At 34.1% G+C, this 13,617-nt stretch overlaps 1 protein-coding gene across 8 annotated transcripts in view; it reads left to right on the top strand.

The window, feature by feature from the left end:
- BIRC6 (baculoviral IAP repeat containing 6) overlaps positions 1-13,617 on the top strand; it is a 213,817-nt gene that overhangs the window by 187,748 nt on the left and 12,452 nt on the right. For 7 of the 8 annotated variants that reach the window (XM_065929466.1, XM_065929463.1, XM_065929462.1 and 4 more), the window contains 5 exons: positions 3,413-3,558; positions 4,204-4,314; positions 6,373-6,590; positions 9,027-9,188; positions 11,152-11,229. In XM_065929466.1, the coding sequence (XP_065785538.1) occupies positions 3,413-3,558; positions 4,204-4,314; positions 6,373-6,590; positions 9,027-9,188; positions 11,152-11,229 (715 nt within the window). Of the gene's footprint in view, positions 1-591; positions 765-3,412; positions 3,559-4,203; positions 4,315-6,372; positions 6,591-9,026; positions 9,189-11,151; positions 11,230-13,617 lie in introns of those variants that run through there. The other variant, XR_010662357.1, reaches the window with a different exon arrangement.

Here is a 13,617-nt window from a genome sequence, read left to right as displayed (position 1 = left end):
TTTTAGAACTGTGGACTATGATATAGCACATTGTTTTAAGGTAAATGTAGAAGTTTTATTCTCTTGTAGTTTTAGAGTCTTCCTCTAAGATGCTAATTCTTAATACTTTTGAATCTGGACATTTCAGCATATGGTGTCCTGATTACTTCTTCAATGTGACTCTGCTTTTTAAATGTTTATTTCAACAATGTAATAGTTGTGACTTCAGAATTAGGAGTGCAGGGGATTGAAGTGGTCTTTCCCAATGTTCAACCAAGAAAATAGCTATATTAAGCTGTTTTCATTTTATACATTATAAGAGAACGTAATTCTGATATTTTGTAGCCTTACAAATATCCAGCTTAATTTGGGTAGTAGTATTTGCAGAGGCAGTCCAATATAACTGAATGATGAGTTTTGGGGGTTATTTTTTTTGTTTGCACAAGAAAGATTTGCCCATTCTGCTCACATCCTAATTTAGACTATATGTCACAGAGCCAAAATTTGCTTAATTTCTTAGCTGTTGAGTTGGAATTCACAGCATAGTGGAAAATGTTTGCAGATAATTCTTGCAATAGTAGAAACTTCAGTTGATTCCTCATATTTCTTCAGGGCAGTGATCACAACCAGATTCAACGTATGCACAAAGCAGCGGATACCATGGTAGCGGCCGTCGCTGATTGCTTTTACCATGTTGGATCCATTGTCAGTCTCAGAGACCTACTTCCAGCTAGGTGCCTTGAACTCAAATAGCTTTTCACACAGACTTCAGGATGTGAGCTAAGGTATGGCCTTTTTTCATGAGCTGGGCCTACATATGGGTTGACAGTAACCTGCAGCTTTTATAGAAAAGAAACCACTGTCTATAGTTAAATGTCAGACAATGACTAGTGTAGTCATCGTTAGGTAGGTAGTTTGTGTTCTTCATATTTTCACCTTTTGAAGTTTATTCTTTTTCTCCTGTATGTTTTTGTCAAAAAGACTATCCATATAAAAGAAACTTAATTAGAACCTATAGTAAAGGTCTAATTATGTCTGCTTTATGATTCAGCCTTTATCTTCATGATGTATATGATTATTTCTTTCATGCATTTGGTATAAAAAATATTGTTTTTAAGACTTCTGCGTTCTTTTGCACTATTTTTAAAATATTTTAAAAATATTGTTGTCCAAATTTTCATCCTATTTGTACTATTTTAAAAGTAGAGATTTTTCCTACTAATCATCTTTTAAAAACTAGAGTTAGGTAATTGGTATTCATGAATAGGGCTTGAAATTTAGAATCAGTTTTCCAAGGGTAACTTGCTATAAATTGCATTGATGCAGTTTACTCTCCATGCTAGAGGTTCTTGTTTCTTCAAGGAGAAAGTACCTTAATTCTGGAAAAATGAGCTTCACTCCTATAATCTTCCTTCTCTGCTTGTCACGATACATTTCTTTAAGTGAAATCTTTATTGAGAGTCTAATGGATGGACTGACTGATGATAGATTTAGGAAGCCATCTTTATTTTATTATAGCTATAACCATAAGTCTTATGTTTCCTCAAACTACTTATTATTGTTCTTATATTGTTCAGTGGCCCTTCTACTTAAGAATTTTTTAGGTCCCAGGAAGAGAATCATTGACAGTTGAAGAGAAAGAAAGTCTATAAATTCAGAGGGGGTTCTGTCAAATCAACTTATGTCCTTTTCTTGACTCTCAGTGTTTCACACAGATTGTGAACAGCTATTGATAAATGCAGAAGTTGAGGAACTGTTCGAACTTGTCTACCAGAATCATTTTTATTTAAAAAATTATTGGACTCATTATTTGTCTGTAGTTCCAACTTTACTTCATGGCTGTAAAATGCAGTATCTTATTTAACTCTAGAAGTAAAACGTCTATTTCACTCTTAAAACATTCATTCACTGTATTCTCCTTATATATGTGTATATATATATATGCTAACATATATGATCATATACACATTTACACACAGAAGTTGATGATGAAAACGATACATAATATGCATAACTCTACCAAGGGTTCCTGAGTAGCAAAGGAGAGGTAGTTGACTGTGTGTTCTCTGTGACGCCTGTATACATCAGGGAAGATAGAGAACACAGGAGAAAAGGCAATAAACCAGTGACACATTATGGTTCTTAAGCCAGATCATCTTGCCAGGTGAGATAGTATATACCTTGTGGCTAAAAGTAGCTGTGGATACTAGTTTTTTCACATAGTGCAGAGATCATTCAGAATTTGCACGTAACGCTAAACCCATTTACCTTTGTTACCACCTGAGTGGCTCCTCTTAATTTACCTCTTATTATCTACCTAAAGTTAAGAACAGAATTGCTTCTGAACAGATTTTTGTCTTTGTGATAAAGAACAGTTCATTTGGACATAGATTGCTTAATATTATTTTATTAAGGACTCTTCTACCTTCTATTAATCTTTTATGAAGTTCTTTAAGGCTCCATGCCCACTTTGTTAAATGTTATTTTAATATAATAGCCACATCCTTTTGTTAGTAGGTGTACAACCTAGAAGAATAGGTGATACAAAGTCTAGATTATACCTTAGCATAAATATTTTAAATACATTTATTTATATGTGATTATAGTTTGTTTTAATTTAAGTAATTAACAAGATGTAGATTTTTAGTATCTAAGTAGTGGTGTAATGATGATTTGAATAAAATATTCTGAGAGTTGAAAGAAAAAGGAAATTGATTTAGTTGCTGTTTTAGTGAACCTTGTTAATAAAATACTATAGCGTTCTAGAAAATTTAAGTTGAGTATGTATTAGACCCTGAATAGGGAGCAACGAAGGATATCTTTTAAATGATTATGCTCTAAAACTTAATGTTTAAAGAAAGATTCAGTGTATAGGAGCACATATGAATTACCTAGTAGTGAACTTACACTTTATTCTGGAATATTTCTCCCCCCATCTTGGAAATTAATATACTCTTAAGTGAAATACAAATAGTATTAAAACGAAAAACTACCTATGGATCTTTGTTTCTGAGGTCTTAGAAGGCAGGGGATCTATTATTTTTAGATGCAGAAGTGATGTCTCCACTTCTAGGTATATAGTTTCAGTAAATGTGTTTGTAAAGATATTAATTAAAGGACATAACTGGTATTGGGGTCTTTTATAGTATGATATTTCTACAGTGTTTAACTTGTGTCTGTGTTTAACTTGTGTCTGTTTCTGCATATGAAGAGACAACCTACCCAAAACTTCAGTTATTATGCTAGGCATCATCCTATGACTTCAAAATGAATCTAATTTGAACCACTCCTGGTATATACCATGTGTATGTCAAATGAAATGCACAATATCTTGTTGATTTTTAATCATTGTTACTTATGGAAGTATTTATTTTTCAAGACTAAAATCTTAATTTTCCTTGCATTTCTTTCCTTATTAAAAAACCTTTTTCAGATCTAAAAGGGAAAATGTTAAAACAGGAGTAAAACCAGATGCATCTGATCAAGAGCCAGAAGGCCTTACTCTTTTGGTGCCAGACATTCAGAAGACGGCTGAGATCGTCTCTGCAGCCACTACCAGTTTGCGGCAAGCGCATCAAGGTACAGCGCCCGTCCCTTCCTGCTGCCTTCCTTTGACACAAAGACGTCTTAGTTACTTACTGAAAACTGCATTTTCTTCCCTCTGTTAATGGTTTTCCAGCAAGTTGTTTACCTAAAGATTCTGCTGTGTCAGATTTCCAAGCTAATCATGAATAGTCTCTAATTTTAAAATATTAATCTCTACTGCATATGGTATCTAAGACTGTTAGTAGGCTGACAACATGCAATATAAATTTCTCTTTTCTTCCCATTGAAAGTTATGAAATTGAAAAATGCAGTTGTATTAGATACCAGATAGTACATTAAATTAAAATTGGCATTTTCACATATTAACAATGGAAGATATAAGTGATTCTGCATCATCTATTGCTTCATTGCTGTGACTTTTGCCTGAATGGATAAAATCTTTTTAGCATTTTAAGAATTTAAGCTTTAAAGTTGATAAGATTTTTAGCCTTACTAGTTATTCTTATGAAATAGAAAGAAATCTTTTAATTTTAAAATGGGACAATAGGAAGATAATTATGATGAGTTTGGTAATTTTTTTTGGCATTCAAAATTTGATCTCAGAAGTATACAGTGTTTTTTTGTTCTACTCTTCAAAATGTATACTTATTTAATTTATCTTGGAATATTAAATAACAGAAAAAAAACTAGGTGAATATTCAAAGAAGGTGGCTATGAAACCCAAACCTTTATCAGTATTGAAATCACTTGAAGAAAAATATGTGGCTGTCATGAAGAAATTACAGTTTGGTAAGTTGAAATCATACTCTTCATTTTTCTGATCTCAATTCATAGTTTGTAATGGTGCTATTAAAATATGTTCTAGTAAAATTAGAATTTCAAACTTGCTTTTACAATGAATTATTCATATACTCTGTATGTATGTATGCATATATATTGTTGTTGTTATTGTTTAGTCACTAAGTCATGTCCAACTCTTTTGTGACCCCATGAACTGTAGCCTGCCAGGTTCCTCTGTCCATGGGATTTTCGAGGCAAGAACACATGCAAAAATTTTTATCATCCTTCTGTCTCTGAATTTCTAGCTGTATTTACAGTTATGTTTGGGAATCATGATTCAGTAGAAACCTAGGGAAAAAAACAGAGCCAAATGTCTAAAAAACAGGCAGAAAGTGGTTTTCTTTCTTTACCTCTCTGTGTCTCTATATCCTTGCCTGAAGGAAGCCAAAACTTGGGACTTGGAACTAAGTTTGTGACTCTTAAACCTTTTTAAAATTCCATGGGATTTACTTTTAGAAAAGGTAGTTATGCATAGTTCTCTTGTAGCCTTTCCCATTACAAAACCCTTGGCAAGTAAGGACTGATGAAAAGATCGCTTAAGTACCCTTCATAACATGCTGATCTATAAACAAACACTAGACTTCCAACTTTTAATAACCACTTTTAACTGTTATTAAATGTCCCTCTTTATCCTTCTTGAGAACCAGCCCAAAGGACATTGACTATATTAAAAAGAACAGTGAAGTAGGAGTTCCCCCCCCAAAATGTAGATTTATGTCATACTATCAGAGTCACAGGGCATAAGCCTTGATTAATGTTAGTCAGCTAGGAGGCTTCCCTCATATCAATTAAAATCATGAACTCTACCAGTTGGACATGACTTTAAGTCTAAATGTAAATATATGATGTAAAAATTTCCTCCAGGCATAGCAGCAGGTTCATATGTGTATCTGGTGAATTGCTATTTATAAAACTCAAAGGAAATTTTTCCCTGTATTATGTGAAAAGCAGTCTAGTTGGGCAGATGAATATCTTTGGTTTACACATTTGCTAACTGAAACTATTCAGAAGTCTTGCTGAGACATAGTATATTTGTAGTGCACAGACCATAACACTGTATAGGCCTTCTCCTTTTTTGTAGATTATAAGCTTCTTGAAGGCAGATATATTTTCCTATTTATTATTTACCTCAAAGAACCAGGCCTAGGACCTTGCACTTAGTGAGTTCTTGGTAAAATTTATTGCATTAATGATAATTAAAATGTAGTTTTAATGTTTTTTTTGTATATTTAGAATTGTATGTGGACAAGATCAAAAGTTGCCATTGTTTCTTTGTATTTGCCCTAGTATTTGTAGGTACTTTTAATTGTTACAAGTTATTTAAGTATCTTTGTTTTAGTCCTTTGGTGGATTAGGTTTAATCTGAATTAGAGATAATTTTTTCTTTCTATTCTGTATGGATTTAGCTTATAAGTAAAGAATAACTTTAAGTCCTTCCAAATCTTCCTAAATATATTGTAAAGAATCAGCCCATTATTTATATTCTGTCAGAGTATTTAGGAGATTTTCCTAATAATCCTCTTTTATCCTGTTAATTTAATTTCAAAAGTAATACAGAAGTAAACTGCAGCTTGTCACTTCTGTTTTCTGATTCCAAATCAGTGCAAATAGATAAAGTTTTATACTTTTCAGTATTTCATATTTTGAATTATTTTGGCAAAAAAATAATGTCATTCATTTCAAGAATAAATTTATCTACTACATATCATTTAAGTACTTAATATAATAAAATCTACCTACATGTCCAAACTGCAAATTAAAAGTCACTTCTGCCTTTGCTTCCATGATATATTCTATCCATCTAGCAGCATTAACACACATGTGTAGGCATTACATAAACACTGATAAGTTTGCCCTTCTTCCACGTTGCAGTCTCTCCATTTTGGGTGAAGAAGGGTTAGTGATTTATTTATTTGTGACTTTTGTTATTATAACAGCTATCCTCCATTCTGGTTCTCTTTTTTTTTTCAGTGTTTTTTTTTTTTTTTTTCCTTTTTCTTCTTTTAGATACATTTGAGATGGTTTCTGAAGATGAAGATGGGAAATTGGGTTTTAAAGTAAACTACCACTACATGTCTCAGGTGAAAAATGCAAATGATGCCAACAGTGCTGCTAGAGCCCGCCGCCTTGCACAGGAAGCTGTGACGCTGTCAACCTCACTGCCTCTGTCATCGTCCTCCAGCGTGTTTGTGCGCTGTGATGAGGAGCGACTTGACATCATGAAGGTAGAAAAAACAACTTTTTTCTTATCTCTGGCTAATCCAGTTATTCAGATATTCATATAAAATACCACTAGAAATATCATGAAGTTTTAATACATTTAATAAAAATTCTGTTGACTGTTTTGGATATCAATAAAGGAAGTCTTTTTCTAATGTTTTAATGTTAGTTCAGAGTATGTGAATGAGCGTACCAAGTACCATTCAAAAAAAAAAAGATCTAGAAATACCTACCCCAAACAAAGGCTGTATACAGCCTGTCATAGTTTTAGAGCACATTATCAAAGGATTTAATGCTGATCAGTAGGGAAAAAGTCACAGGATTTCTTCCTTATAATCCAAAATACTTCTATCAGGTTTTATATTATCAGTCTTCAGGTTTTTTTTTTTCCTAGGTAATGTAATGTATTTATAGATTCATGTGATCCATGATGTAAGTAGTGGTAGTACAATAATAAAAAAAAACCTTCAGCTTTATGTTTTTTGTTTTTTTTTTCCCCCTTGAGGTTTTTTTTTTTTTTTTTAATATTATTTTATTAGTTGGAGGCCAATCACTTCACAACATTTCAGTGGGTTTTGTCATACATTGACATGAATCAGCCATATAGTTACACGTATTCCCCATCCCGATCCCCCCTCCCACCTCCCTCTCCACCCGACTCCTCAGGGTCCTCCCAGTGCACCAGGCCCGAGCACTTGACTCATGCATCCCACCTGGGCTGGTGGTCTGTTTTACCATAGATAATATACATGCTGTTCTTTCAAAACATCCCACCCTCACGTTCTCCCCCAGAGTTCAAAAGTCTGTTCTGTACTTCTGTGTCTCTTTTTCTGTTTTGCATATAGGGTTATCGCTACCATCTATCTAAATTCCGTATATATGTGTTAATATACTGTAATGTTCTTTATCTTTCTGGCTTACTTCACTCTGTATAATGGGCTCCAGTTTCATCCATCTCATTAGAACTGATTCAAATGAATTCTTTTTAACGGCTGAGTAATATTCCATGGTGTATATGTACCACAGCTTGCTTATCCATTCATCTGCTGATGGGCATCTAGGTTGCTTCCATGTCCTGGCTATTATAAACAGTGCTGCGATGAACATTGGGGTGCATGTCAGCTTTATGTTTTAACACTGGTGAACTGACCTCAAATTCCAAGAGATGCTGCAGCAAGTAACTTTCAAAGCTTTGATCCCTGGGGTGGGAGGAACCTTTCTTTACATCATTTAACTAATGGGTTAGTCTGTCTTCCTTAGATACACAGCTGAAACTATTGATCCATTGATTTGAGGAAAGTTTTTTGTTTGCTTGCTTTTTTTGGATAATATTTCAGTAGAAATCTCACAGACCTTCCTTATTGACCACACTTTTCCTTGTTACGAACAGTGGAACCAATTATTAGATGACTTTCTAGAGAAGTATTTTATCTGTAAACGGCCCACATAAATTCAGACTTGTGACTTTGTTATTATGCTGCACCTAACATAAAGAATCCCAAATTGAATCCACAAAACATTAATCAGAGTTGAAACAGATTGAGACTGTAGTACCACTTGCCTTCAGGACCTGAGGCTTTGCTGCTTGTGTCTTGTACACTAAATATCTATTGATTCAAACATAATTCATTAAATAATTCTAATAGTCACTATTGGGTTTTTTAGACTACCAATAACCCTAAGGGAAGGCTTCCCAGGTGTCATAGTGGTAGAAAATCTGCCTGTCAATGCGGGAGATGTGGATTCAATCCCTGGATCGTGCAGATCCCCTGGAGAAGGAAATGGCAGCCCACTCCATATTCTTCCCTGGAAAATCCCACCGACAGAGGAACCTGGCAGGCTACAGTCCATGGGGGGTTACAAAGAGTCGGACATGACTGAGCGCACACGTGTGCATACACACACACACACAGCCCTAAGGGACACACCTATTGTTCTTTCAGAACCTTTGGTTATTAGTTGTTACGTGAGAATTTTATTTGTGTTACCTATTTGTCTCATTATCCCAGAAGATAATATTTAAAAGTAAGTTAATTCTCAAAACATTAACTTGATGTTTTGAAACAGAAAGTTACTCTCTTGAGATAATGATGTGTTAGAGTCTCAAATTGTTGACAGTATGATAGAGATCATGAAGGAAAGCTCTTAAGAAAAAAGGTAAGTTAATATTTTAAAAGGTATTTGCTGCTCAGGTAAGCTTTCCTGTTGGCAGTTGGGCATTTCTCTTTTAAAAGCCCATTTTCACCAAAACAGAATCAGTTTAATCATAATTTAAAACCGTTTCCTATTCCTGTGTATGTTTTTAACTTTTACTTTATTTTTAGCACATTTTGATTGAGATGTATATAGGATTTAAGAAGATGATTATTTTGAGTTGTTTTTTTAAATAACAGTATTTAGAAATAGTAACATAGGCTCTTGTATTTGTGTGTGCATACTAGGTTCTGATAACTGGTCCAGCGGACACTCCTTATGCAAACGGCTGCTTTGAGTTTGATGTGTATTTTCCTCAAGATTATCCCAGTTCACCCCCTCTTGTGAATCTAGAGACCACTGGTGGTCACAGTGTGCGATTCAATCCAAACCTTTATAATGATGGCAAGGTAATATATTGAAGTCCTTTGTTTTTAATGCTGAACTATTATAACCCAAAGGTTCTTTGTAATTTAAACTGAAATTTTGCTTTAGTTATCTTCCCTTCAAAACACATGAGTTTCTTCATGTTTCTCTTCCTTGTAATCAAAAATCAGCCTCAGGATTGAGAGAGGAAGAACCGGACAGGGCAGAAACACAATGGCGTTACAAACCACTTACAGTTTTAGGAAGTTATTGTGAGGGACTGACTTATTCAGCACATTCCTTGGTCAGCTGAGTGCTGTCTCCACTCAGAAAATAGTGGAGCAGATGTCTGCCTTTGCCACTCACCTTTCTTTACTTTCTGTATCTTTAGTTCCAGTTACATTTTAACAAGTGCCTAAAGATACTATCCATGTTTTCTGATATATACCATTAAGTCTGATTCGTGTTAAAATTTTTTATATTTTCTTATAAATAGAGTGATTCCTATCCCTGCCCCCCCAAAATGCATAATAAAAATATAAATCATTTCATATGACAATAAACCTTAAAAATGAGATTTAAAAGAATAATCACTTTTCAAAGTAACTTTGGTTTGATGAAATTTCGGTAGTAAATTCTATACTGAGTGTATTCAATGTTTCAAAATTACTCAAAGGTCAGAAGCAATTTCTCAACTTCACAAGTAGACAACTTCTTTGCTGATATGAGAATAGCAGATGTGTAAAGTTGATCTGGTTAATTAGAAATGGCCCAAGTTTTCCCTTGGTTTTGCCTTCCTGTTTTTAAAAGGTGCAGCTTGTCTCAGATCTGTGCTTACAAGTTATCATTTTGTATTCACCATATGCTCAAATCACAAAGTTGAGATTCATTTTCTGGTTTTATTATAGGATACTTAACCAGAGGTAGACCCTACTTTGAGAAAGTGAAGAGCAAGTCTGAGCAAAGTAGACGAAATAGCAATGTTGACTTTATTCAAGGGAGAGATTGGAACTTAAATTGAGTTTAAGTGTAAATGTTAAGAATTATTTAAGAAATTATTAATACTTCTTTAAGAATTACTGGTATAGGTAACAGGTTAAGGACTTAAGATTCCAGGTGGCGTGATATGTGTGATGGTGCTTTAAATGATAATTCCTAAAGCTGTTCATATGCACATCTTTTAAAATTATTAGTGAATTTACTAAATGAATTAATGTATTTTGCATTGTTGTTCTCACAGAGCATTGAAAGAATAGCAAGGAGATGGATTTCTGCTTTTTTAAAGACTGCTTATATTCCAAATTTGTTGCCCATTGCACAAAATTGTTAGTTTACAAGTGCAGATAACATGTCCCAGGTTCTCTTTTTCCTCGGGTAAATATTGACCTGTGTTTGGCAGATGCTTTGAGTTCATTCTTGCTCTATGAGTAAACAAGTAACTAGTGTCTTCAAATTTGTTCTGAGGCACTCTGGGGATCCTCAAGATCATTTCAAGGCATCTGCAGGGTCTTCTCTTTTCCTACTTCATGCTTCTGTGAGGCCAGATTTTAGTCAGGCATTTCAACCAAAACAATATATTACAGCAAATGGAATGTAGAGGCAGATATAAAATCAATATCTTTTCTATTAAGTTATATCCCATTTCAAAATTTTTAAAGAGATTTTAAATGTAAAATAATACCACTTTTCCTCACCAAGAATTTTATTGTTGATGATGATGTTGTTTGGAAAAGAGTCTTCATTAAAAAAATATGTTACTTGTATTAATCTGTAATAACTGCTAATTGATTTTTCATTAATGAAGAAATTGTAATGCCACATAAATTTGAGTCACATATGAAGATACAAATTTGTTTTAACAGACCTAACCTTAGGATTTTGTTTGGGGCTATAAAACTCAGATACTTGGACATAGTAACATTTCAATTTTATTCCTAGTTCTGGATGTTTACTTTTAAAAAGCATTCCTTTCAATTCTGTTTATAACTTTTCCCCCTTCTTTCTCAGGTTTGTTTAAGCATCTTAAATACATGGCATGGAAGACCAGAAGAGAAGTGGAATCCTCAGACCTCAAGCTTTTTGCAAGTAAACAAATTTCTCTTACAGTTTCACTAAGAAAATAAAGAACCAAAAAAAAAAAAAAAAGAAAATAAAGAACCATCTATGTTTAAGAACATTTTTTTTAGTGACCAAGAATAAACATAGTAAACCATTAAAAATAAAAATGTAGATTGATAGAAAGTACTTGTGAAATAGCTTATAGGTAAGCAATTAGTACAATGGAATTATATCTCATTTGGAGTTGAGATACTTAAGTTAGGACATTAAAAATTTCTTTTTGTCAAAATTCCCTGTTAAAAAATTCCCTGACTTGCCTTAAAGTACACTTCAGGATCAGATAAGTCGTATTAGCCTCTCCCATCTCCCAGTCAGTCCCTACTGGCTCAAACTCAGGTGAGTAGAATTTAATAACTACTAGTATTATATATCTCTCCACCCATGATATGATTCTTCTATAATCTAGTTAATAATGGGACTCATCTGAGATTTAGAAGTACTGTCCAAGAATTCATAAATCTTGAGATTTGCTATTCTTATTTTGCAGAGCACTTAGCACATGTATTTCATTGCCTTGAAATTTTCTAAGTTAATTTTCACAAGCCATTGGACTACATAAAATAAAATGTTCTATAGTAATACTATCCCATCAAATCTTTTTTGGCCAGTGCTTTGTCTTAATAGTTCAGAATTCCAACAAAGAGACAGACATATTAAATGATAGGAATTAACTATGTTGCTTGATCCTTAAGGTAACAGAAATAAATCGCTGTTGCTCCATAATAGTTTAAACTCCACATTTACAATTTAGTGTTTAAGAAAGACAACCATAAATTATCCGCAGGTAAGCCTATTAAAGTTGACCTACCTTGAAAGGATTCTTTTCCTAATTCTTACTTTGTATTTGATAAAAGAGGTATGAAAGATCATTCTTTAGGATGTGACTCTGTTAGATTTTCTGAAAAGACCTTGCAGCATTCCCATGAATTAAAGAAATAGTACTGTAATATAAATTTATTTTCCTTTTGCTATTCGGAGATCCAAGAAAAAGAGAGATTATATGATTCATTCAAAGTGACTGAAGTTATTAGAATATTTCTCCAAGTACCTGCTTCTTCATTTTAGAAATGATTTATGTAGGGGGAGGTATAAATTAGGAGTTTGGGATTAGCAGCTACAAACTACTATATATAAAATAGATAAGCAACAGGGTCCCACTGTATAGTGTGGGGCTCTATATTCATTATTTTGTAGTAACCTATAATGGAAAAGAATATGAAAATGAATATATACATAATATTCACTTTTGCTGTATACCAGAAACTAACACAATATAGTAAATCAACAGAACTTCAATTAAAAAAGATAAAAAGTGATATGTTCAAAAAGTTTAAAATATTTTTCTACGTGTATGTTACTCTTGTCAACAGAAGCTATTTTTATGACGAGTTTTACTCTGTAAGGAAACTAAGAGGTAGCCTATTTTTCATGACTTATACCTGAGAATCGGAATCAATTTTTTAATTTTTTGTAGAGTTTAGGTAGTTTTAAAAATAAATTTGCAGTTAATCTTCAGGTTTTCTGAGTTTAACATTGTATCTGCCGGGCTTCCCTGGGGTCAGTGGCTAACACTCTGCCTGCTTCTGGGGCACAGCTTCAGTCCCGGGCTGGGGCCAAAGCACATAGGCCATGGGACACGGCCAGGAAAGAGGGAGAAATCGTATTTCTTTTTAACTCTTTCATTGCCTGTGTGTCAAGTATATACCAAAAATCCTGCGAGGTAAGGAAGCTTACTTGGAAGCATTTAAATTTCACAACTTTGGAAACTTACTACCCTCACATAAATTACTATCTCCTCTGCGTTTTCTCTTTAGGGCTTTTTGTCTTACACATAGTTCACATAGTTATAATTAACATTCAGTTCAGTTCAGTTCAGTTGCCCAGTCGTGTCTGACTCTTTGCGACCCCATGAATCGCAGCACGCCAGGCCTGCCTGTCCATCACCAACTCCCAGAGTTCACCCAAACCCATGTCCATTGAGTCAGTGATGCCATCCAACCATCTCATCCTCTGTCATCCCCTTCTCCTCCTGCCCTCAGTCTTTCCCAGCATCAGGGTCTTTACTGGGGAGTCAGCTCTTCACATCAGGTGGCCAAAGTATTGGAGTTTCAGCTTCAGCATCAGTCCTTCCAGTGAACACCCAGGACTGATTTCCTTTAGGATGGACTGGTTGGATCTCCTTGCAGTCCAAGGGACTCTCAAGAGTCTTCTCCAACACCACAGTTCAAAAGCATCAATTCTTCGGTGCTCAGCTTTCTTTATAGTCCAACCTTCACATCCATACGTGACCACTGGAAAAACCATAGCCTTGACTAGACAGACCTTTGTTGACAAAGTAATGTCTCTGCTTTTTAA

This window comes from Muntiacus reevesi, chromosome 3 (genome assembly GCF_963930625.1).
Source record: "Muntiacus reevesi chromosome 3, mMunRee1.1, whole genome shotgun sequence".
NCBI classification, from domain to species: Eukaryota; Metazoa; Chordata; class Mammalia; order Artiodactyla; family Cervidae; genus Muntiacus; species Muntiacus reevesi.
The sequence above is the reverse complement of the archived record's forward strand: the minus strand, read 5'-3'. Positions and strand labels throughout refer to the sequence as shown.